This window comes from Leucoraja erinacea, chromosome 21 (assembly GCF_028641065.1).
Source record: "Leucoraja erinacea ecotype New England chromosome 21, Leri_hhj_1, whole genome shotgun sequence".
NCBI lineage: Eukaryota > Metazoa > Chordata > Chondrichthyes > Rajiformes > Rajidae > Leucoraja > Leucoraja erinaceus.
This window is the reverse complement of record NC_073397.1, coordinates 15055795-15080646: the sequence shown is the minus strand read 5'-3', so window position 1 is coordinate 15080646 and position 24852 is coordinate 15055795. Positions and strand designations below refer to the sequence as shown.

The 24852-nt window shown below is 43.8% G+C and overlaps 1 protein-coding gene across 1 annotated transcript in view; it reads left to right on the top strand.

Moving 5' to 3' along the window:
* Positions 1-18186, top strand: part of dhx35 (DEAH-box helicase 35) — a 65156-nt gene extending 46970 nt beyond the window's left edge. The window contains exons 15-22 of the mRNA XM_055652179.1: positions 294-389; positions 2708-2802; positions 6078-6155; positions 8724-8853; positions 12638-12719; positions 14616-14687; positions 14790-14901; positions 17322-18186. Of these exons, the coding sequence (XP_055508154.1) occupies positions 294-389; positions 2708-2802; positions 6078-6155; positions 8724-8853; positions 12638-12719; positions 14616-14687; positions 14790-14901; positions 17322-17360 (704 nt within the window). The 3' untranslated portion in view covers positions 17361-18186. The remainder of the gene's footprint in view (positions 1-293; positions 390-2707; positions 2803-6077; positions 6156-8723; positions 8854-12637; positions 12720-14615; positions 14688-14789; positions 14902-17321) is intronic.
* The last annotated feature ends 6666 nt before the right edge of the window (positions 18187-24852 follow it).

Here is a 24852-nt window from a genome sequence, read left to right as displayed (position 1 = left end):
CAGATGCTGCCTGACCTGCTGAGTTCCTCCACCATGTTGTGTTTTACTCATTGTGATGCTGTTACAAGGGGCGAAGGGAAGTTCCAAAATCTGTTTACAAGGCTACACATACTTCTCATATGTCGCACTTTTGCCAAATTCAAGGGAATTGGAAGCTAAGTTATTATTTTTCAGGGTGTTTTGAGAACCACCACATAATTGAATATAACAAATGTTGGCCACATAACCTTTGATATGTTTGTGGGTTGTGAATCGTTTTATTAATTGCAGGATTTTTCTGTGCCTGTTCGCAGGTTTGAATGATCAGTGCTTCCTCACTGACCCCCTTGGTCTACGCATGGCTGAATTTCCTCTAAATCCGATGTTTGCTAAAATGCTGCTGGAATCAGGTAACCTTCTGGGTCAGAACAATTAAATGCGTTTGAGTAATTTCCAGAAGAGTGTAGGGATAGAATGGTGGTCGGTGGGGATGGTGGAGAGTGGTTAGCGGTGGGAAGAGGAAGAAACGCTAGTTCAAAGTTCTCGTTCTGAATGAATACGTTATACTTTTCCTGCTCATTGTTCTGAGTCTTTTGCCCAGAGTCGAAGAATCGAGATCCAGAGGACATAGGTTTACGGTGAGGGGGAGGAAAGATTTAATAGGAATCTGAGAGTTAATTTTTTCACACAAAGGGTGGTGTGTTTATGGAACGAGCTGCTAGAACAGGTAGTTTAGGCAGGGACTATTTCAATGTGTAAAAAATAATTAGACAGGTACATGGATAGGGCAGGTTTAGAGGAATATGGGCCATACACATGCAGGTGGAACCAGTGTAGACGGGACATGTTAGTCTGTGTGGGCAAGTTGGGCCGAAGGGCCTATTTCCATGCTGTATGGCTGTATGACTGTGTTGAGTTGCAGGGCCTGTTTCCATTCTCTATGACTCTATACAATTCAGCATTATTTTCTATCCTTTTATGTCAGTTCGTCCATGCAGTTCTGTGTCATAGAGTCCTACAGCACGGGAACAAGGCCTTTCGGTCCAGCTAGTCTATGCCTATCATGATGTATCATCTAAGCTGGTCTTATTTTCCCATGTTTGGTCCCTATCTCTCTCAACCTTCCCTATCCATGTATCTCTGGCTGATTTTACTTTATTTTGAAAGATCTCTAATGATCTCCTGACCAGCCTCCCCCCTCACCACTCCATAAAGTTCCCTCACCACTCCATAAAGTTCAGCAAAAGTAATTCTGTTCCCCATCAAGTGATGCACAAATTCCTGGCCCCTTGGGCGTACTGGTCTACATTGGCTTCTGACTCAACAGGTCCATGAACTTCATCTTCATCCATTCCGTACCTTCACTCTGTCACTTTCCCCTCTGAGACAGCTGCACTCCTCCATTTCTGATCTGGGACCAATCCCAATTTACATTGCTCATTCATCAGGAGACATGAATTCAACTAGTGAGACCTCAAATCCGCCTACTCATCACCATTCCACCTCTTTTAAAGACTTTCCGTAAACCCTAACACTTTAATCAAGTGTTTGGTCACCTCTGGGCTTCTTTGTGCCAGCATTCAAAGTCCAGTATTAGATGGGCTAAATGTTTCTCCAAATATTGGGTGGACTGAAGTTATTGATTTCAGCAGGTGACACAATCCCCAACCTGCTGGCTATCTCCTTCTTGGCAATAGATTGGTCAGTTGAGTTTTATTGTCACCTGTGCCAAGGTGAAAAGCTTTTCTGTTGCTTGCTATCCAGTCAATGGAAGACTATATGTGTTTACAGTCATGCGTCCACTGTGTACAGATACAGGGTAAAGGGAATAACCTTTAGTACAAGACAAAGTCCAGCAAGATCTGATTAGAGATGGGCCGTGGATCTCCAGTGAGGTAGACGTTAGGTCAGAACCGTTCTCAAGTTCGTGATATGATGGTTCAGTTGCCTGATAACAACTGGGAAGGAAACTGTTCCTGAATCTGGATGTGTGCGTTTTGACACTTCTGTACATCTTGCCTGATGGGAGTGGGGAGAAGAGGGAGTGACCGGTGAGACTCGTCCTTGATTATGCTAGTGGCCTTGCCAAGGCAGCGTGAAGTGTAATTCAAGTAAATGGAAGGGAGATTGGTTTGCATGATGGTCTGGGCTGAGTCCATAATTCTGTGCAATTTCTTGCAATCCAAGAAAACAGCTTTCTTGGATGGAGCTGTTCCCAAACCATGCTGTGATGCATCCCAATAAAATGCTTTGTATGAGATTGGAAGTGAAGTTAGCTATTGGCGGCTTTAGCTGTCATATTTGACACCATTGCTAGATCAGGAAAGCACCTTGGTTGGCGTGGACGAACTGGGCCGAGGGCCTGTTTCTGTGTGTATACCTCTGACTATGCAGTTTCTGTCAATTGCCACGTACTTACAAATTAACACCATTTCGCCTTGGTGTTTTTTTTTAAATCTGCAATCAATTAATTCAGAAAAATTGTAACACACATGTTGACACACACATGTTGCACATTTTTATTGGACTGTTCTTCCAAATGCAATTGATTAATACATCCAGGAAGAGCTAATTATATCTGGCATTGTTTCAACTTGGTAATTGCATTGAAGAGCAAAATCTGATGTTATTTTTAAATGGATGCAATTATCGTTGATTAATTTATAACATTATTGTCTAAATAGAAAAAGTAGCTATTACTAATCATGTTTATTTCTTTTAATCTAAGGGAACTTTGGGTGTTCGCAGGAGATCTTGAGCATAGCGGCCATGATGCAGATACAGAATGTGTTTGTGGTACCCCCGAACCAGAAAAGTGCTGCGGTAGGTTTAGAACATTTCCTATTTGGGTCACAACCACCTAGACATCGCTCCTTCTTCACGGAAGAAGTAGATTTTACACTAACGATGCATTACAGGTAGTTCTGCTATAATGCACATTCCCGTGCACAAATTTGATATAACTCAAGTGATAAAGTAGGGAGCCCTTCATATTACGTGTGTCACAATAGTTATAATGTGATTCCGATCAGTAACTAGAGAAGCACTTAAATTACTTTGGAAATTGAAAAACGGAAGGAAAAAAAGCTGTCTTGGGACTAAAAACAGTCTGGGGAAAAAAACTGTCCATGTTACCTACCCACAGCACTGTATCTTAAGAACACTGCTGCTTTTTAACTAGGGGTGGCCCATTCGAATTGACATGTTGTGAGGCAGCAGCCACAGTGCCGCCCTCTTGACTCTCTCTTTGACTCTTGACCTTGAGGTCGTAATGCCCTTCCAATAACACACTATGTGCTGGAGTAAAGATTGGTTTCTCCTCCAGTACCTTGTGATCATCTTGGTGGTGATCATCAACAGGCTATTTGACTGTGAAAAGCATTGTCGTCAATTTCGAGGTACAGTGAAAAGCTTTTGTTGCGTGCTAACTAGTCAGTGGAAAGACAATACCTGATTACAATCGAGCCATCCACAGTGTACAGATTCACGATAAAGGGAATAATGTGAATAACGGTTACTGCAAGATAAAGTCTAGTAAAGTCCGAGCAAAGATAGTCTGTGGGTTTCTAATGAGGTAGATAGTAGCTTAGGACTGCCTTCTAGCTGTTGGTAGAATGGTTCAGTTGCTTGACAAGAGCAAGGAAGTAACTCCCTGAATCTAGAGGCATGTGTTTTCACACTTCTATACCTTTCGCCAGAGGGGAGAGGGTGGCCGGGTTCCCACATGCTTTATTATGCTGGTGGCCTTGCCGAGGCAGCGTGAGGTGTAAATGGAGTCGATGAAAGAGAGATTCTCCCTTCATTAATGAGGCCCAGGTTTATATCAGGACACTTATTGCATTCCCAGCTTGAGATCAGTGGAATCAGCAGTTTCCTTGAACCAGCTACTCACTTGAATTAAGCATCAGTGAATCCTCAGTTACTCTAATGTGACGCAGAAGCTTCAAATCGTATTGCAGTCAATGAGCTTTATAAATATTTGTTCATCTGATTTGCTAATTACCAATTGGATCATTATTATAATTTATTTTTTGATTTTATGCAAATGTGTTTGGAGTTATGCAGCGAGGTAACAGGCCCTTCGGCCCGACTTGCCCTCGCCGACTAATATGTTCCACCTGCACTAGTCCCATCTGCCTGCGTTTGGCCTGTAAACATGTCCTATCCATGTACCTGTCTAAATGCTTCTTAAACGTTTTGTGAGGTTTTTCACTTTCACTTGTCCCAATCATTATTAACCAGAAGCGGGCTAGCATATTAACATTACTGATTATCATTCGGCTACATTTTCAACAACTCTCTTGAAAACATCTTTTTGGCAAACAATGAAGAAAAGATAAACAAAAAGATTTATTATCACGTGTACCAAGATAAAGAAAAACAAAACAAATCTTAAAGTCATAGAGTTGTACAGTGTGGAAATGGGTTCAGTGGCCCAGCTTGCCCATGCCGACCAACATGCCCCTTCTACACTGGTCCCACCTGCCTGTGTTTGACTTAGAAACATAGAAATTAGGTGCAGGAGTAGGCCATTCGGCCCTTCGAGCCTGCACCGCCATTCAATATGATCATGGCTGATCATCCAACTCACATCGACTTATATTCCTCGATCCCAATCCGGCCCAGGTACCTGTCTAAGTGTTTCTTAAACGTTGTGGTAGTACCTGCCTCAACCACCTCTTCCAGCAACTTGTTCCACACACCCACCATCCTTTGTGCAAAAAAGGGTTATTGGTGCATTTCTCCCATTATCTTGCCCCTTCTTTCCCTTCCACCCACCCCGTTCGCCTATATCCCTCCCTCTGGCTTCACATTTCACCTCTCGTCACTCTCTTACATTGCACCCTTTTGTCTCTTTTTCATCTCTAGTCTGCACATCTGCCAATGTACCTCCCCCCCCCCCCCAACCTGTATCCACCTATCACTTGCCAGGCTTTCATTCTGCCACCACCTCTTTTCCAGATTTCTGCCCCCCTACTCCAATCGGCCTAAAGAAGGGTCCAAAATGTTGCAAATCCATGTCTTTCAGAGATGCTGCCTGATCCTCCAATCCAATCTAGCCCTTTGATCTATTTATTTTTGTCAACCAGCATCTGCAGTACCTTGTGTCTCCTTGTTCCCTTCCCTTATGCTTGCCATTAATTTTTCAGTTGCTTAAAAAAAAGGCAGGTATTGTGTTTTGAGTTTTGTTGATGTAACTTGCTGGTGTGCCCTTCACTGTAAACAGCACAGGTTGCAATTGGAACAGGTTGGTTGTTTATTGTGAAAGGTTAAAAGCTTATGAATGGATTCTGTTCCAGCAAACAGGGTGAGATATTTCTGATTGTTTTATAAGCCCTGGGGACATAGATTTAAGGTGAGAGGGGAAAGACAGATAGACACAAAATGCTGGAGTAACTCAGCGGATCAGGCAGCATCACTGGAAAAAAGAACAGGTGACATTTTAGGTCAGAACCCTTCTTCAGACTGACCCTTCCAACCCGAAACGTCATCTATTCTTTTTCTCCAGAGATGATGCCTGACCCGCTGAGTAGTTCCAGCATTTTGATATCTGTTTTTGATATAAACCAGGCATATGGGTAAATAGAATGATCTGCCAGTGGATGTAGTTAAGGCAGGTAGTATAACAACATTTAATAGACATTTGGACAGGTACATCGATAGGAAAGGTTTGGAGAGATATGGGCCAAATAGAGGCAAGTAGGACTAATGTAATGGGGCATCTTAGTTGACATGCAAAAGTTGGGCTGTGGGGCCTATTTCCGTGCTGTATGGATATGTAACTATGAATCTATTTGCATTCAGTTATACACTATTGTGAGCTTGCACCGGATATCTCATCACATTTTTCAATTAATTACATTTTTATTACGAAACCAAAACCTCTTTCAATAAAAAAAATAAACAAAGTGCTGCAGGAACTCAGCAGGTCAGGTAACATCTCTGGAGAATATGAGTGGGTGACGTTTCAGATCGGGATGCTTCTTCAGACTGTTTGTAGTTGGGGAGGAGACAAAGTTTTGTCTTTTCCTCTGGTTGATTTTGGTTCAGCTGTTTGCTCTATATCTTATTGTGTTGTTTTAACATTCCCTTTCAAGGCAAGAGAACACAGGAAGTTTGCTGTCGCTGAGGGCGATCATCTCACAATGCTCAACATCTATGAGGCCTTCATTAAGGTTTGAATCCAATGATCTCATCAAGATCAAAGCAGTTACAGAATTTCTTTCCTACCGTTTATGAAACCAATGGAAATTGATTACTGACCTATATATTGTATTAAATAGAACGGCACAATTTGTTCATAAATACCACTTATTATAATGTAACAAAGTCACTTTCTAGGCTGATCAATAAAAGCTGAAAAGAAAAATCTGAGCTATATAAAAGAGAAATTAGGACTGGACACCAAAAGCTTGGTCGAGTAATAATAATAAAAATAATAATGTTTATATATATAGCACTTTTAAACAAAACCAGTATTTGAACCAAAGTGCTTTACAGAGATTGATTAAATTAATTGAACAGATCAAATGTCAATAAATCCATACAAAACAAAAAAAAGACATGTTTGAAGAAGCAAGTTGAAAGAGAAAAGCAATTGGAGAGTTTCAGGGAAGGAGTTTGCAGATGTGAGGGGCTGAGCAACCTGAGGCAAGGTTGTTTAACGGTTCTTTGTTTCATTTATTATCATGTGTACCAAGGTACAGTGAATTATTTTTTTTGCGCACCATATTATTGCCAAACATAAGTACAATTCACAATTAAGTACCAAATGCAAAGAAACAGTTCACTCAGTCTATATGCAAGAGTGCCCTGAGTGGCACGGTGGCTTACAGTGTCAGAAACCCGGGTACGATCTTGTCTGTGGGTGCGTTCTCCTCGTGACCTGCGTGGATTTTCTCCGGGAGTTCCGCTTCCTCCCACACTCCACAGGGTTGTAGGTTAATTGACTTTGGTATAATTGTAAATTGTCTCTAGTGTGTCGGATAGTGCCAGTGTATGGGATGATCGCTGGTTGGCGTGGACTCGGTGGGCTGAAGGGTCTGCTTCCACACTGTATCTCTAAACTAAACTAAACTAATCAGCTGAGGTAATGTCAGAATTCATTGACATTTCAGAGGCGGAAATAAGTAGTGTTAATTATAGCACAGATAGCCTAACTATTATTAAACCTTGCCCAAGAGTAATTGTTGCGTAGGACTAGCCGAGCAAGTTTGCAGCTCTTTCAAGGAATCGTGTCAAAGCAATTCCCAATAAGTTCATAAGTGATAGGAGTAGTATTAGGCCATTCAGCCCATCAAGTCTACTCCACCATTCAATCACGGCTGATCTATCTCCCTCCTAACCCCATTCTCCTGCCTTCTCCCCGTAACCTCTGACACCTGTACTAATCAAGAATCTATCTATCTCTGCCTTCAAAATATCCACTGACTTGACCACCACAGCCTTCTATGACAAAACATTCCACAGTTTCATCATCCTCTGACTAAAGAAATTTCTCCCTAACTCCTTTCTAAAAGAACATCTTTTAATTCTGAGGCTATGACCTGTAGTCCTAGACTCTCTCACTATTGGAAACATCCTCTCCACATCCACTCAATCCAAGCCTTTCACTATTCTGTATGTTTCAATATTGGAATATGCTTTGAGAATGACCCATTTTCTGGGAATGTTTTACAAGTAACTTGTTCCCAAATTATGCTTGTTGCCACCAAGACCTTTCCTGAAAGTGCACAGCCAGGGTTCAAAGGTTGAATAGCTTCCCCACTCACACCCTTGTACACTGAATGAAAGCCAGGATGTCTGTGGGTGTCTGCGGGACCATTGATCAGAAAAAGACACAAAGTGCTGGAGTAACTCAGCGAGCGGGTCAGGCAGCATTCCTGGAGAACGTGTTTAGGTGATGTTTCGGATCAGGACACTTCTTCAGATTGTGCAGGGTGGGGGGGGAGAGGAAAGATGGAAGAGTAGGGGGGAAGAATTCTCCAATTTTAGTTAACTTGAGTGACACAGACACATCTTACTAGATAGATGGAGAATTTGGGCCCCATATCTGAGGAAGGATATGCTGGCCTTAGAATGGGTCCAGGGGAGGTTTATCAGAATGATCCCAGGAATGAACTCGCTGTACTCATTGAAACTTACCAAATAGTGAAAGGCCTGGTTAGAGTGGATGTGGAGAGGATGTTTCCACTAGTGGGAGAGTCTAGGACCAGAGGGCATAGCCTCAGAGTAAAAGGACGTATCTTTAGAAAGATGTGGAAGAATTTCTTCAGTCAGAGGGTGGTGAACCTGTGGAATTCATTGCCACGGATGGCTGTGGAGGCCAAGTCAATGGATATTTTTATGGTAGAGTTTGATAGATTCTTGATTCGTATGGGTGTCAGGGGTTATGCGGCAAGGCAGGAGAACGGGTTTAAGAGGGAAAGATAGATCAGCCATGATTGAATGGCGGAGTAGATTTGATGGGCCGAATGGCCTCATACTACTACTATCACTGATGAGAAACATGATCCTGCAGAGAGTGTAGGGGTTACAGGTTTGCGCGGGCAAAACATGGTCAAATTTAGAGATGGGTTTTATGACATTTAAATTGCTGTTTATATGTAGGTTATTGTTATTGATGTTGATCATTTTAGGCAATATTTCTTTACCTGTTCCTATGTGCATAATGTTTTTATTTTTGAGTACCTGTGGTGAGTCAAAAGGTTAACACTAAGTATCTCTCTGTCTGTCTGCTGCAGCACAATAAGAACTCGCAGTGGTGTCAGAAACACTTCTTAAATTACAGAGGACTTGTCAGAGCCACAACAGTCCGGGAACAACTGAAAAAATTGCTGTCAAAGTTCAGAGTGCCAAAGAAGTCAAGTGAAGGTACGGGTGGCAGAAGCATTTGAAATTTGCACAAATGAGTTTCATGATTAAAGGCCTGCTTTTATTCAGTTTATTTTGGAGATGCATAGATACATAGAAAATAGGTGCAGGAGTAGGCCATTCGGCCCTTCCAGCTGATCATCCAACTCAGTATCCTGTACCTGCCTTCTCTCCATACCCCCTGATCCCTTTAGCCACAAGGGCCACATTTAACTCCCTCTTAAATATAGCCAACCAAATGGCCTCAACTACCTTGTGTGGCAGAGAATTCCACAGATTCACCACTCTCTGTGTGAAATCTGTGTGCAATCTGTGTGCAGCATGGAAAGGGGCTCTTCTGCCCATTGACACAACTGCCACACGTGATCACCTGTTCACACTTGTTCTATGTTATCCCACTTTCACATTCACTCCCTACACACCTGGCGGCACAGTGGCACTGCGGTAGAGTTGCTGCCTTACAGCGCCAGGGACCCGGGTTAGAAACATGGGAACATAGAAAATAGATGTAGGCCATTCAGCCCTTCAAGCCAGCACCCCCATTCAATATGATCATGACTGACCATCCAAAATCAGTACCCTCTTCCTGCTTTCTTCCCTAATCCCCTGATTCCGTTAGCCCGAAGAGCTATATCTAACTCTCTCTTGAAAACATCCAGTGAATTGGTCTCCACTGCCTGTGGCAGAGAATTCCCACAGACTCACAACTCTCTGGGTGAAAATGTTTTTCCTCATCTCAGTCCTAAATGGCCTAACCCTTATTCTTAAACTGTGACCCCCTGGTTCTGGACTTCCCCAAAATTGGGCAATTATTTTTTTTGATCATGGCTACGGCTGGGGTCTGTATGGAGTTTGTACGTTCTCACTGTGACCACGAGATCATTTCCCTGGATGCCCGAACTTCCTCCCACACTCGAAAGACATACAAGTTTGTAGGTTAATTGGTAAGGATTGTAAATTGCCCCCTAGTGTGTAGGATAGTGTTAGTATACGGGGGTTTTCGCTGGTCAGCATGGACTCGGTGGGCCAAATGGCCCTTTTTCCTCGCTGCATCTCAAACTAAACTAAATTAGGAGGCCAATTTACAGAAGGCCAATTAACCTACAAACCCACACGTCTTTGAGATGTGGGAGGAGACCTGAGCACCTGGAGGAGATCCACGTGGTCACAGGGAGAACGCTCAAACTCCACACGGATAGCACAAAAGGTCAGGATCTCCTGGGCTGTGAGGCTGCAGTTCTACCAGCTGCTCCACTGTGCCGTCCATTTTTAGACATCGCTGGTGATAACACCATTGGTTCTTCATCCTTAATTGCCCTCAAACTGACTACAAGTGAACCAGTCTGAAGTCTGAACCTGATGAAGGATCCCGATCCGACCTTCAGAGTTACTCCTGCACTTTGTGTCTACCAATGAACCATATTGGTTTGCCTGGAGTCATATCTGTTGGGTTCAGAGGGTTTGTCTCCATTTCTGAAAAACATTGGTGAACCAGGTCGTTTTTTTTTAAATGACCAACCAATATTTAATCTTGATCAAAAGTTCATACGTTCTAGGAGCAGAATTAGGCCACTCGGCCCATCAAGTCTACTCCGCCATTCAATCGTGGCTGTTCTATCTTTCCCTCTCAACCCCATTCTCCTGCCTTCTCCCCATAACCCCTGACATCCTTACTAACCAAAAATCTATCAATCTCCGCCATAAAAATATCCATTAACTTGGCCTGCACAGCCATCGGTGACAATTAATTTTACAGATTCTCCATCCTCTGACTAACGAAATTCCTCCTCATCTCCTTTCTAAATACGTCCTTTTATTCTGAGTCTATAGTCTCTGGTCCTGGACTCTCCCAATGGTGGAATCATCCTCTCCACATTCATTCTATATAGGCCTTTCACTATTTGATTACTGTATCATTACTGTATATTCTAGATAATTTACTGTTAACTGTAATTTAAATTCCCCAGCTACCTTAGTTGGATTCAGACTTTGTGTTCAAATCAGTGAGACACCTCTGGCTGTTACTCCAGCAGTTTAGCCAGTTTGCTTATTGTACCTTTAGCTGACTGTGCAGAAACAGCTGGCTGTTTGTAGCACATTTGGCAGTCAAGGCAATCATTGCGGCCTCTTTCAGCAACCAAGGGCCTCTCCTGAATGCATTTATTCAGCCTTGGAATTGTGCAGCCCACAGTCCTTGGCTTAGATTAAGTAATAAAAACATCTCCTATTCCAGATTGTTGCTCCTATCAACAGTGCAGAGTGACCAGTTGATGGGAGGGTTGTACAAAAGCTCCAGCTTAACATTTTTTCACACTCATGGGACACAGCTGGTGTTTGTCTGCTTCCTTTCCCTCCCTCAGCCCCTACAGCTGACTTGCCTCAGGAACTTACTGTGTGTCATGATTTATAGGTGCAGTGCCTTGTTGTATCAGTTTGTGATACAGCTCAGAAAGCACTTGAAATCCCAATAGACCCCTGCCTCGCAGCGCCAGAGACCCGGGTTCAATCCTCACCACGGGTGTGGTCTGTACGGAGTTTGTACATTCTCCCCGTGACATCCGGTTTCCTCCCACACTCCAAAGACGTGCAGGTTTGTAGGTTAATTGGCTGGAACTTTCGCTATTGTTTAATTTAGAATTGTGAGATAATATGATTATAGAAAATAGAAGAGTTCCAAGATAAACTCATCTCATCTGCCTGAACGTGACACATATCGCTCCATTCCCGTCTGGCAGAAGGTACAGAAGCTTGAAAGTGCATACCACCAGACTCAGGAACAGCTTCATCCACTCAGTCATCAAGCTTCTGAACGGTCCCCTTTTCATAAGCTAGGGTACTGTCCAATTCACCTCTACCCTGTTGCAGATATTGGGCATTGTCTATAGAACTGGTGCACTGGGAATTACATTCTGCACTATGTATGCTTCCCATTGCTCTATCTATTGTACTTGAGTTTGACTTGATTGTATGGATGTACAGCGTAGTATAGTAGCTTTTCATTGTACCTCAAGACACGTGACAATAATATACCTAAACTGGGAGGGCAGCGGAGCAGTATTTAAAGAAACAGTAAATTAATTTTTGAAAGGTTTGCGAATCTTTGGCCTTGGGAAAATGGCACAGAATTGGCGATTATTATCGCCACGCATGGTGTGTGTTATCAAGTCAAATCTGTAAGTACAATCAAGCCACATACAAAGACAATATGTAGTGCAAAGGGGCAAATAACCAAGCCGATTCATATAGCGTTATAGAGTTGTAGCTTTACTCGATGGCGTCTTGGACAGATCAGTTGTGATCTGCCCAAGAGAGATGGTGATGAAAGCCAAGTCGTTGGTTAAAAGCAGAGATTGATAGATTATTGATTAGTAAGGTTATCAAAGGTTACAGAGAGAAAGCAGGAGAATGGGGTTGAGAGGGAAAAATGGGCTTGATGGGCTGATTAATCTAATTCTGCTCCTATGTCTTATGAACATCATCGCATTGAATGGTGGGGCTGTGTGGTCTACTTCTGCTATTATTTACTTGTGTAACTCTGCTTTGGACCTGACTCTAACCCAGCCGATACCACTGATCTCAGCCACAACAGACCACCACACTAGACCGGGTGTATAGTCCCCCCAGTTGTGTGACATGCCATCCACCAGCTCTTGTCCCTTCCCAGCCCCATTCCTCTCCACACCACTTGCTTAACGTTGACACTTTAACTGAGTTCACTGCGAATAAGGGAACTGCTGCATGACCATCAGAGTGGAAAGATGACCTGCGATGATTTCTTCCCCAGGTGACCCAGACCCCATCCTCCGATGTATTGTTTTGGGCTTCTTTGCGAATGCAGCAAAGTTTCATTACAGTGGATTCTACAGGTAATGATCATTCTTGATTCTTTTCTGTCTTTCCTTTGTAAACCTCTTTGCATGTAAAGTGTTCTAATATAATATGCACTCTCCTTCCAGTATTGTGTGTGTGTCACTACTCACAACATCTTAGAGTCATAGAGATACACTGCACAGAAACAGGCCCGTCAGCCTCAGTTGTGCATGCCCCATCCAAGTTGTGCATGCCCCATCCAAGTTGTGCATGCCCCATCCAAGCTAGTCTTATATACCCGTATTTGGACAGACACATGGATAAGAAAGGTTTGGAAGGATATCCACCTGTATTTGGTCTGTATCCTTCGAAATCTTTCCTATCCATGTTTCTGTCCATATGAAGTTTAAATGTTGTTATTGAACCTGCCTCAACTATTCCCTCTGGCAGCTCGTTCCAGATACACCTTTTGTGTAAAAATAATTGCCCCTCAGGGAGGCACGGTGGTCCAGCGATAGAGCTGCTGCCTTACGCTGGAAGCTAAGGGGACACCTGATAGAAGTATATAAAATTATAGAGGCAAGAAATGACAAAGACTAAAGGATATACATTGTCCTCCATAATGTTTGGGATAAAGACCCATCATTTATTTATTTGCCTCTGTGCTCCACAATTTTAGATTTGTAATAGAAAAAAAAATCACATGTGGTTAAAATGCACATTGTCAGATTTTATTAAAGGCCGTTTTTATACATTTTGGTTTGATGTCATTTGCTGAGAGAATGGAGCGACAGGTCTTGTATACTCTGGAGTTTAGAAGGATGAGAGGTGATCTTATTGAAACATATAAGATTATTAAGGGTTTGGACACGCTAGAGGCAGGAAACATGTTTGCGATGTTGGGGGAGTCCAGAACCAGGGGCCACAGTTTAAGAATAAGGGGGAAGCCATTTAGAACAGAGACGAGGAAACACTTTTTCACACAGAGAGTTGTGAGTCTGTGAAATTCTCTGCCTCAGAGGGCGGTGGAGGCTGGTTCTCTGGATACTTTCAAGAGAGAGATAGATAGGGCTCTCTCTTGAAAGATAGCGGAGTCAGGGGATATGTGGAGAAAGCAGGAACGTGGTACTGATTGGGGATGAACAGCCATGATTACACATTGAATGGCGGTGCTGGCTCGAAGGGCCGAATGGCCTACTCCTGCATCTATTGTCTATTATCTATTGTCGAGAGGCAGAGAATCACCGGAGAAGACACCCAGCAAATGGTGATGTCCATGAATCGCAGACTTCACGCAGTCATTGCATGCAAAGGATATGCAACAAAATACTAAACATGACTACTTTTATTTACATGACATTGCTGCGCCCCAAACATTATGGTGCCCTGAAATGTGGGGACTATGTATAAACACTGCTGTAATTTCTACATGGTGAAACCAAAATGTGTAAAAAGGGCCTTTATTAAAATCTGACAATGTGCACTTTAACCAAATGTGATTTTTTTTTTTTTTCTATTACAAATCTGAAATTGTGGAGTACAGAGGCAAAAAAATAACAGGTGGGTCTTTGTCCCAAACATTATGGAGGGCACTGTAGCTTTAAGGTGAGAGGAACTAAGCTTAAAGGAGCAAACTATGTCTACAGAGGGTGGTGGGTGCCTGGAACATGGTTATGGTGGAAGCAGATACAATTGTGGCATTTAAGAGACTTTTGGATAGGCGCATGGATGGAGAGAAATGGATCATGTAGTCTAGTGTAGATGGGACATGTTGGTTGGTGTGGGCAAGTTGGGTTGAAGGGTCTGTTTCCCCGCTGTATGACTATGGCTCTATGTGCAGGCTTGAGATTAATTTATTTTAGCCCCATGTTCAGCAACAACATGTTGGGCTGAAGGGCCTGCACCTGTGCTCACAAAAATAAGATTAACTCAAAACTTTTTTTTTTTTAAAGGACCATTCGAGATGATTATGAGCTCCACATTCATCCAACATCGGTGCTATATGGGGAAAAGGAGCCACAGTGGTGAGTAAACGAATATCATTTTCTTCTTTAGTATCTCATGTAATGAAAATTGTTAGCTGTTAAGTCCTTATGATTGCGTTCCATCTGCCTCCACCACTTCAGGGTTGTATACAATGAGATCATCCAGACGTCCAAGTACTTCATGAGGGATGTGACTGCAATCGAGTCTTCATGGTTGATAGAGCTTGCCCCACACTTCTACCAGCAGAAAACCGTAAGCATTGCCTATCACTCGTTCTGTTTATTACCTCGCACTGAAAAATGAGCTGTAAAAGTAGTGCCACAGGGAGAAGGCACAAACTGCACACAGACAGCACCCAAGGTGAAGATTGTATCTGTTTCTCTAGCGCTATGAGACAGCGGCTCTACCAGCTGCGCTACTGTGCCAATTACTCAGTGTAATATCGCATTTGATGGATGATGTCCACAACACCAGCATTGCCACAGTACTGCATTAGAATGTCGGTCTGGATGTTTTTCTGCGGGGTGTGTTGGGTATCCAGAATCTTGGGCTGCATGGTGGCGCGGCGGTAGAATTACTGCCTTACAGCGCCGGAGGCCCCTGGTTCGATCCTGACTGCGGGTGCTGTCTGTACAGAATTTATACATTCTTCCCTGCGACTGCGGGGGTTTTCTCCAGGTGTTCCGGTTTCTCCCACACTCCAAAGGCATGCAGGTTTGTAGGTTAATTGGCTTCGGTAAAATTGTAAATTGCCCCTGGTGTGTAGGATCGCGCTGGTGTACAGGGGGTGGCCGGTCGGGGTGGACCTGGTGGGCGCTGTAACTCTAAACTGAACTAGAAAACTTATTACAATTGAGGAAGCTCGGTGGTTGCCAACTAGTATGGATAATGGAGACAAAAGGAACCGCAGATGCTGCTTTACAAAACAAAAACACAAAGTGCTGCAGTAACTCAGTGGGTCAGGCCGTATCTCTGGAGAACATGGATAGGCAACGTTGGATCATTAATGACGACCCTCATATTATCAGACTTTCTTGTCCATTATTATCCTCCAAGAACAAAAACTGGCAAAGATGACCTAGTCCTGGCCCATGCCAATATGGCCGACTCTTGGCTGCTCTTTGAAATGGCCAGCAAACCGTTTCTTCAGAGACAAGTAACGACACAAAGTGCTGGAGTAACTCAAGAGGGTCAGGCAGCATCACTGGAGAACATAGACACGGGATGTTTCAGGTCCCGACCTGAAACGTCACCTGTTCATGATCTTCAGGGATGCTGCCTGACCGTCTGAGTTACTCCAGCACTTAGTGTCTTCTTTTGTAAACCAATATCTGCAGTTGCTTCAGTGACAAATAAAGACACAAAATGCTGGAGTAACTCAGCAGATCAGGCAGCATCTTTGGAGGACACGGATAGGTGACTTTTCAGGTCGGGACCCGTCTTCAGTCTATTTCAGTGAAGGAAATAGGTGACGTTTCGGGCCGAAACCCTTCTTCAGACTGATAGGGGGTGGGGGGGGGGAGAAGGAAGGAAAAAGGGAGGAGGAGGAGCCCGAGGGCGGGGGGATGGGAGGAGACAGCTCGAGGGTTAAGGAAGGGGAGGAGACAGCAAGGGGTAGTAAAATTGGGAGAATTCAATGTTCATGCCCGCCGGACGCAGGCTACCCAGGCGGAATATGAGGTGCTGTTCCTCCAATTTCCGGTGTTGCTCACTCTGGCAATGGAGGAGACTCAGGACAGAGAGGTCGGATTGGGAATGGGAGGGGGAGTTGAAGTGCTGAGCCACCGGGAGTTCAGGTAGGTTCTTGCGGACTGAGCGGAGGTGTTCGGCGAAACGATCCGCAAGAACCAAATTCAGTCTGAAGGATCCCAGCCCAAAAGATTACGCTCCTCGCCCGCTGAGTTCCTCCAGCGCTTTTATTTTTGCTCATGATTCCTGAATCTGTATTCTCTTGTATCTCCAATTCACCTTTAACTTGTTGTTTGTGGAGGGAATGGTGTTTTTTTTGTTTTGATCTGTTGTTCCTCTAAAATGGCGAAGCCACTGTATTCAGCAGAGAGAAGTGGATTAAAAACTAGCAAATGGAGATACTCCTTGGAAAGTAAATCTCCATGCTTCTGATGCTATGGGGAACAGCACCTCATGTTGATTTCTGTCATTTCAAGTAGCTCTTGCATTTCCCCAATCTACGTCCCTCCCCCACCCTCCTCGTCTTGTTTAGTCTCACTGTTAATATTGTTCCATTATCACCTCTTCCACACCCAACAATGGACTATTTTGGGCTCCTAATTTCTTAAGTCATCGGTGCTGGCTGTAATTTCACACCTCTAGTTTCCGTCTCCCCTAAAGGGCCTGTCCCACTTGGCGATTTTTTTAATTGACTGATGTATCAGGCAAGTGTCGCAACATTTTTTTTGTTGCCGCTGGATTTTGAAATGTTCAAAATCTTTTGTCAACGCTGATATGATGCCGGCAGTCGCCGAAATAAATCGGCAAGTGGGACAGGCCCTTAACTCTCAGTCTGAAGAAGGGAACCGGATGCGAAACGTCACCGATTCCTTTTCCCCAGAGATGCTGCCTGACCCGCTGAGTTACTCCATCTTTTTTTCGTGTCTATATCTGTGCATCTAATTTTGTTTCTTTTGTCTGTTTTTTTTTTTTTCTGCTTCCAGTCCATTTCACAGATGGCAAAGAAATCTCGGATTACCTGATGTTTTGGTCTGCAATTCCACTCACGCCTGCAAGTGACAAGCTACACGCAAAGCCAGATTGTATTCTTTTCCCCCATCTGTGAATGAACTTTGATGCCACCCATGTCATCAGTTTATTTATTGGGTAAACTTAGAAAGCCAAGATCACACTGGAATGCCTAAAACCACAGGGCCAGATCGCTGGCAGCACAGCTTTGGAAAGCGAGGAGTTCAGTTGTACGTAAGCTTTATTCACTGGTTAGTCCAGTTTGATTTTATTCGGCCTTAAAACCTGGAGAAGGCTGTGTTAGCACTGCTTCATCTGTGCGTTAGTTCTAAATCTGAACGCCAAGATCTGCTATAATCAGCAAAGCCAGATATGTATTAATAAATCGTGGGCATGGATTTGAACTTAGTCAGTTATGCTTCCAAGATGCCACTTGTCTCATTAGTAGGATAAATAGCTTTAGACAAACCTACCCAACTGTATACCTTGTACATAGTCGAGTAACCCACTCCTCCCATTGCCAGCCTGTGGACCTGAGAACACTGTAGATTATAGTGAGAAGCAACTTTCACAAATAGTATCTCTTCAGAAATAAATAAGACAGCCACTAAAGTCAGGGAATCCAGGGCAATCCATGCGTATTTGCAGCCACAGAAAATGCACATTTTCTTGTTCATTGTGTAATCTTCAGCTTCTTCTGTGAAGAATAATGCTTCCAACACGCGAGTGGAGTTGATGTGCTTGTACCTTGGTCGTTGTGTGTTATCACCATTCCTGGCTGTACATGTTGCCTCCTATCATTTTTTTTTTTAAATACAGCAAATAAATCCATCAAGTTAAGATCTTGTGCCAATTTTTACATTTCTTTTACTTCAAGATTCAAGATTCAAGCCATACAATGAAAATAAAGAACACAACACACTATAGAATTTGACATAAAACATCCCCACACAGCAGAATCAACGTTTCCCACTGTGTGGGAAGGCACCAAAGTCAGTCTCTTCCTCCACTGTTCCTCATGGTCAGGGCCTCCCCAAGCCCTACGCAGCTGCAGCTACGGGCGGCCCAATGTCCAGGATCGCTCACCGGGGTGATACAAGTCCGACGTCGGGGCTGCGGGACGTCCTCAGCGGCGTGGACACCAGAGTCGGCCCCCTCCTACCGGAGTCGGCGGCTTCCAAAGTCCGCAGACCGTGCCGGGTGGAGACTGCTGCTGTAGACCCTCTGCAAGGCGCCCCAGGAGTCCACGATGTTGTTCAGCGCCGCCCGCGTTGGAAGCTCTCCGCACCAGAGCTACACGATGTTGGAGCAACGGCCCAGCGCTCCGGAGCTCCAAACGGCGACCCAGGTAAGCATCGCCCGCTCCGCTGTGTCTCCAGCGCTGCGCCGCCGCTGTAGCAGGTCCGGTTCCCGGTCCCCGGCGGGAAAGGCCGCTCTGATCCAGCTGGTAGGCCGCGAGGTGGGGGGACGAGGACGCGACTCGGAGAAATAGTTGCGTCCCCGCCAGGAAGAGACTGGGAGACGGTTTCCCCCCTTACCCTGCCCCCCTCCCCCACATAGAAAAGTTAAAGTTCCCCCCCAAAACAGACTTTGGACTAAATGAAAATTAAAAAAAAAAGATAGAAATGACAGACAGGCTGTAGGCAGAGACTGCTGCCAGTGCAGCGCCCCTGATGACGTCAGACTTTAGAGATACAGCACGGAAACAGCCCCTTCGACCCAGCGAGTCCGCGCCGACCAGCAATCACCCCGTACACTAGCACGGTCCTACACACACACACACACACACACTGGGGCCAATTTACTATTTCACCAAAGCTAATTAACCTACAAACCTGCGCGTCTTTGGAATGTGGGAGAAACCCACGCGGTCACAGGGAGAACGGAGTTTGTACGTTCTCCCTGTGACCCCGTGGGTTTTCTGACACCCTAGTCAGCATCGAGCCCGGGACTCTGGTGCCGTGAGGCTGTAACTCTACCGCTGCACCTCTGCGCTACCCACTGTGTCGTCCTTTAGGTTGCTTTCCGTCGCTGGGACCAACAGTACTCCAGAGTCCAAGAACCAGAATGATCCTTTAGTTAGTTTGGCTTATTATTGTCATGTGTGCTGAGATACAGTGAAAAACTCTCTGTTGCCTGTCCTCCAGAACGCTATCCAGTCAGCAAAAAATCTACGCATGATTATAATCCAGCCGTCCTCAGTGTGCAGATACAGGATAAAGGGAATAACGTTTAGTGCAAGAAAAGTCCAGTAAATTCCGATTGAAGATAGTCTGAAGGTCTTCATCCCAACCCCCAACACTTTTCCAGCTTTCCCTTCCTAAGACAGGCAGTTTGAGGAAGGGTCCCAACCCAGAACGTTGCCTATCCACATCCCACAAAGATGCTGCCTAATGTGCTGAATTACTCCGGCACTTTGTGTTCTGTCCAGATCTATTTCTACCTCTTGAAAAACGTAAATTTCGGATAAGTTATTAAATAGAACATGGAGACCATTGTCCTCACGACTTCAAACCTGCTTCTGCTCCTCAGGGAGGTTGTGACTCATCTGTGACCAAATTCCACATCCTGATTCCTTAATCAGGGTTAACGAAAACCTCAGATTTATAATTGGGGCTAATGTCAAATGGTGATTATAAATGAGAATTCTAAACTTGTACAATCCTCTACACAAAGATGTGAGTACCAATTGTTCCTGACAGCCCTGCCACGAGTTTTAGATAATTGCTTATTCCACTGATTAATCATTGCAAACTGTTTCTCACGATGTTTTCCTGGAAACCTCAGCTCTTAACTCTATGAATTCCAGAGTATAAAACTCTGGTTTATGTCTTTCCCCATATAATTTAAATATTGGAGAACAGATACCTCTGGTAAATTTACACAATGCTTCCTCCTAAATATGCTTCCTAAAATGGGGTGTACAGGATTGATCAGTATATCAGATCTGCTGTAAATAACATGGGTGGCCAGTGGGCCTGCGCGCACACACATACACCATCAACCCCCATTTGAACCATTTAAGACAAGAGAATGGGGTTGAGAAATCGGATTCAGGTGCAGAGGGACTCGAGGAGTGCAGGTGCAGGATTCCCAAAAGGTTAATTTGCCAGTTGTAAGAAAGGCAAATGCAATGTTAGCGTTTATTTCACGAGGGCTAGAATATAAATAACAGGGATGTAATGCTGAGGCTTTATCAGGCATTTATCACATCTGGAGTATTGTGAGCAGTTTAGGGCCCCATATCTGAGGGAGGATGTGCTGGCATTGGAGAGGATTCAGATCAGGGTTACAAGAATGAACCCAGGGATGATTGGGTTAATGTATAATGAGCGTTTGACGCCACTGGGCCGGCCTCCACTCGCTGGGGTTTAGAAGGATGAGGGGCGAATCTCATTGAAACTTATCAAATAGTGAAAGGCTTGGATAGAATGGAAAGGATATTTCCACTAATATGGAGTCTAGAACCAGAGGGCACAGCCTCTAAATAAAAGGACGTACTTTAGAAAGGAGGTGAAGAGGAATTTCTTTAATCAGAGGCTGGTGAATCTGTGGAATTCATTGCCACAGATGGTGGAGGCCAGGTCAATGGGTATTTTTAAGGCAGAGATTGATAGATTTTTGATTCATAACGGTGTCAAGGGTTACGGGAAGAAGGCAGGAGAATGGGGTTGAAGATAGATCAGCCGTGATTCAATGGCAAACTAACCTTGATGGCCTAATTCTGCTCCTTTGACATGAAATCATGAGAGGGAAAAATAGATCAGCCAAGATTGAATGGCGGAGTAGACGCGATAGGTTGAATGGCCTAATTCTGCTCTTATGTCTTATACTTTTCCTATTTTATATTTTAAGATATTTGGATTCTGTAGCCCTGGAAATGTAAACATATAGGTGGTTGAATCGTACCTGGAATATCAAGATGTGATGTGAGTATCAGGAATAATTAACCATGATTTGCCGGCTCAAAGAGTATGATTTCTGAGCATAAAAAGGTCATAAGGCCATAAGTGATAGGAGCAGAATTAGACCATTCGGCCCATCAAGTCTACTACACCATTCAATCATGGCTGATCTATCTCTCACTCCTAACCCCATTCCCCTGCCTTCTCCCCATAACCCCTGACGCCTGTACGAATGAAGAATTTATCTATCTCTGCCTTAAACATATCCATTGACTTGGCCTCCACAGCCTTCTGTGGCAAAGAATTCCACAGATTCACCACCCTCTGACTAAAGAAATTCCTCCTCATCTCCTTTCTAAAGCTTCTGAAGGCTCTGGGATTACTCTTTAATCACCCCCTGTAAAATGATCCTAGGCTTTTCCTGTTGGCTCCTACATTCCTCTGCCATATCTAACCGCATTAAACCCATTTCTGTTCATTCCCTTTCCTTTCCACCTCGTATGTTGGGGAAGAATAATTGCCACTGTTATAAATAGCTCTTCTGGTATCAAACTAAATTAGAATCTAAAGCAGATGGTTTGCTCTGTGTCTCATTTCACAAGTCCTGCAGAGAGAGATGTTTAGAAGAGGTTGTCTTGGGAAAACCATAAAAAGAATCAGCAGTACTCCACAAAGAGGCAGTAATTAATTCTGGAAGTATTTGAGTGTGGTTGGTAGGGTTGGCTGTGCCATTAGTATCAGCCAGCATTTGAAATAAGGAAACATAGTCTGTATCACATTATACATACAAAAGATAGGATTTTAATTTTTTTTTAACTGGTGTGATCATCTCATGAAGAGAGAAACAAGGAATCGAAGAGACAAAAATGAAAGTGACGTTTGCTTGGTTAGCTTACAAACATAACGGTATGAACATGGCATTCTCCAATTCTGTGTAGCTAACCTACAAACAACCACTCTTGTCTTTGTCTGTTTGTTTGTTTGTAGACAACAAAATGCTGCAGTAACTCAGCGGGACAGGCAGCATTTCTGGATAGATGGAATGGGTGACGTTTTGGGTCGAGACCCTTCTGAAGAAACGTCACCCATTCCTTCTATCCAGAGATGCTATCTGTCCCACAGAGTTACTCCAGCGTTTCATGTCTATCTTCAGTGCAAACCAGCATCTGCAGTTCCTTCCTACTCATATCTATCTGTTTATTGGTTCTCCCTTTCCCCCTCTCTTCCCTGTGCACCACTTTGATTTGCACCTATTTCTCCCCTTTCCCTCCCCTTCCACCTACATCCCTTCCTCTGGCCCCGCAGTTCACACCTCTTCTATCCTTATCTCACACATTTTGTTTTTTTTCCCATCTCTGGCCTTTGTCCAACCATCGGTCTGTCAACCCCTCCACCATTCTCACCTGTATCCACCCATCACTCGCAAGGCTATGTCTTGTCTGAACACGCTTCTGAAGAAGGGTGCCGACCTAAAATGTCACCTATCCATGTTCTCCAGAGATGCTGCCTGACCCGCTGAGTTACTCCGGCACTTGGTGTCATCTTGTTCAGTTCTGTAATCCTGTCACTAAACCCCATTCATGGCCAAGTTAGATTTATTTATCTTCCTTTCAACAGGAAACTAAGTGTGTACCGCCTGTTAGAGCAGGAGTACAGCAGTCAATATTTTAACCATGCTACTAATCATTGTCAGTGTGTTCTTATGTTATCAGCTTTAAATGAGATAGAGCATTAGACTTGGTGTACCATCAGTTGCTGTACAGATTCACTGGAATGATGGCAAGGTTAAACGGACAACTCAACTCGTTGCAAGCACGTGTGCTTTTGTTCAATTAAATAACCCCTTAATTTTCTAAATTTAAGGTGTTTAATAAGATTTTTTACGTTTTTGGGAAACAGCACAGTGGCGCAGCGGTAATGTTGCTGCCTTACAGCTCCAGAGACCTGGGTTCGATCCTGACTATGGGTACTGTTTGTATGATATAAGCTCAGAGAGAAGAAAGATTTAATAGGAACCTGAGGGGCAGCTTTTTTTCACACAAAGGGTGGTGGGTTTATGGAATGAGCTGCCAATTGAAGTAGGTACTATTACAACATTTAAAAGACATTCGGTCAGGTACCTGGATAGGACGGGTTTAGAATGATCTGGGCCAATGAGGCAGGTGGGACGAGTATAGATGGGGCATCTTGGTTGGTGTGGGCACATTGGGCCGAATGGCCTGTTTTATGCTGTATGACTATGTAAATATAAAAATTAAGATCTTAATTTTTAAAACTGCCATAACCATCTCATGGAAAGTGGAATGAAGGATCACATTTCACAGGTAAATGAAAGTGACATTAATTGTGAGCATTAATGTAATTTCTCTCATCACAGATGCTGCTTGACATGCAGAGTAAATCCATCGGTCTCAGTCTTCATCTAGTTTGGTTTAGTTTAGACATCCAGCATGAAAACCCACTGAGTCCCAAACTTCAAAACGATGTATCCTTATTGGGCCCCAGCCAACAATCAGCCTCTCAGGGAACCACCCTGCTGTGTTCATCTGTTGTCGGCCCTGAGTTGTCCTGGTCTTTCCTTGCTTCCAGTTCCTTCACCCTACAACCAGTCTGAAGAAGGGTCCTGACCTGAAACGTCGCCTATCCAATTTCTCCAGAGAAATTGCCTGACCTGCTGAGTTACCCCAGCATTTTGTGTCTATCATTGAAATAAGCCAGTAACCTGATTATGGGTGTGTCACTAGACGGAGTCTGTACGTTCTCCCTGTGACCGCGTGGGTTTTATCCCACATTCCAAAGATATACAGGCTCGTAGGTTAATTGGCATTGGTAAAATTGTAAATTGTCCCTAGTGTGTAGGATATTGTTAATTTGGTCGATGTGGACTCGGTGGGTCAAAGGGCCTGTTTCCGCGCTGTATCTCTAAACTAAACTAAAGCATCTGCAGTTCATTTTTATTAGTACTAATTGGATCGTTTCCCTTCCCTTCCCATCTCCTATTTTATTATCTTCAAGATGCTGCTGAAAACATATATTTCAGTTGAAATATTTGGACCACTATGGCTTGCTTTGCATTTTTGTCTAATTAAGTTCCTGTGAGGTGCCTTGGGATATTTCACTGTGTTCTGCACTAATCATTGTTTTAGTTCAAGTGAAAACGATATGCATTTTGTTGTAATAATTTTGCCTATTTGGCACTTTTGGTAGTATAATCTTGTTTGTTATATTGAATCAACTCTCAACAACTCGCTCGAAATTAGATTCCAACTCAACATATTATGAAGGTAATGTCTTAGCAGCCTATTGACTCTGATTTAGGCAGCATCTCTGAAGGGAACGGATAGGTGACGTTTCAGATCGGGACATTATTGCCTGATCTGCTGAATTACTCCAGCACTTTGTGTTTCACTCAGAATTGCAGCATCTGCAATTCCTTGTGTCTCCATTAAGCAAATTTTGTTTAGTTTTTAGTATAGAGATAGTGTGGAAACGGGCCCATCAGCCCACTGAGTCCGCACCGATCAGTGATCCCTGCACACCAGCATTATTCGAGACACCAGAGACAATTTTTAATTTTTACTGAACCCAATTAAAGTACAAA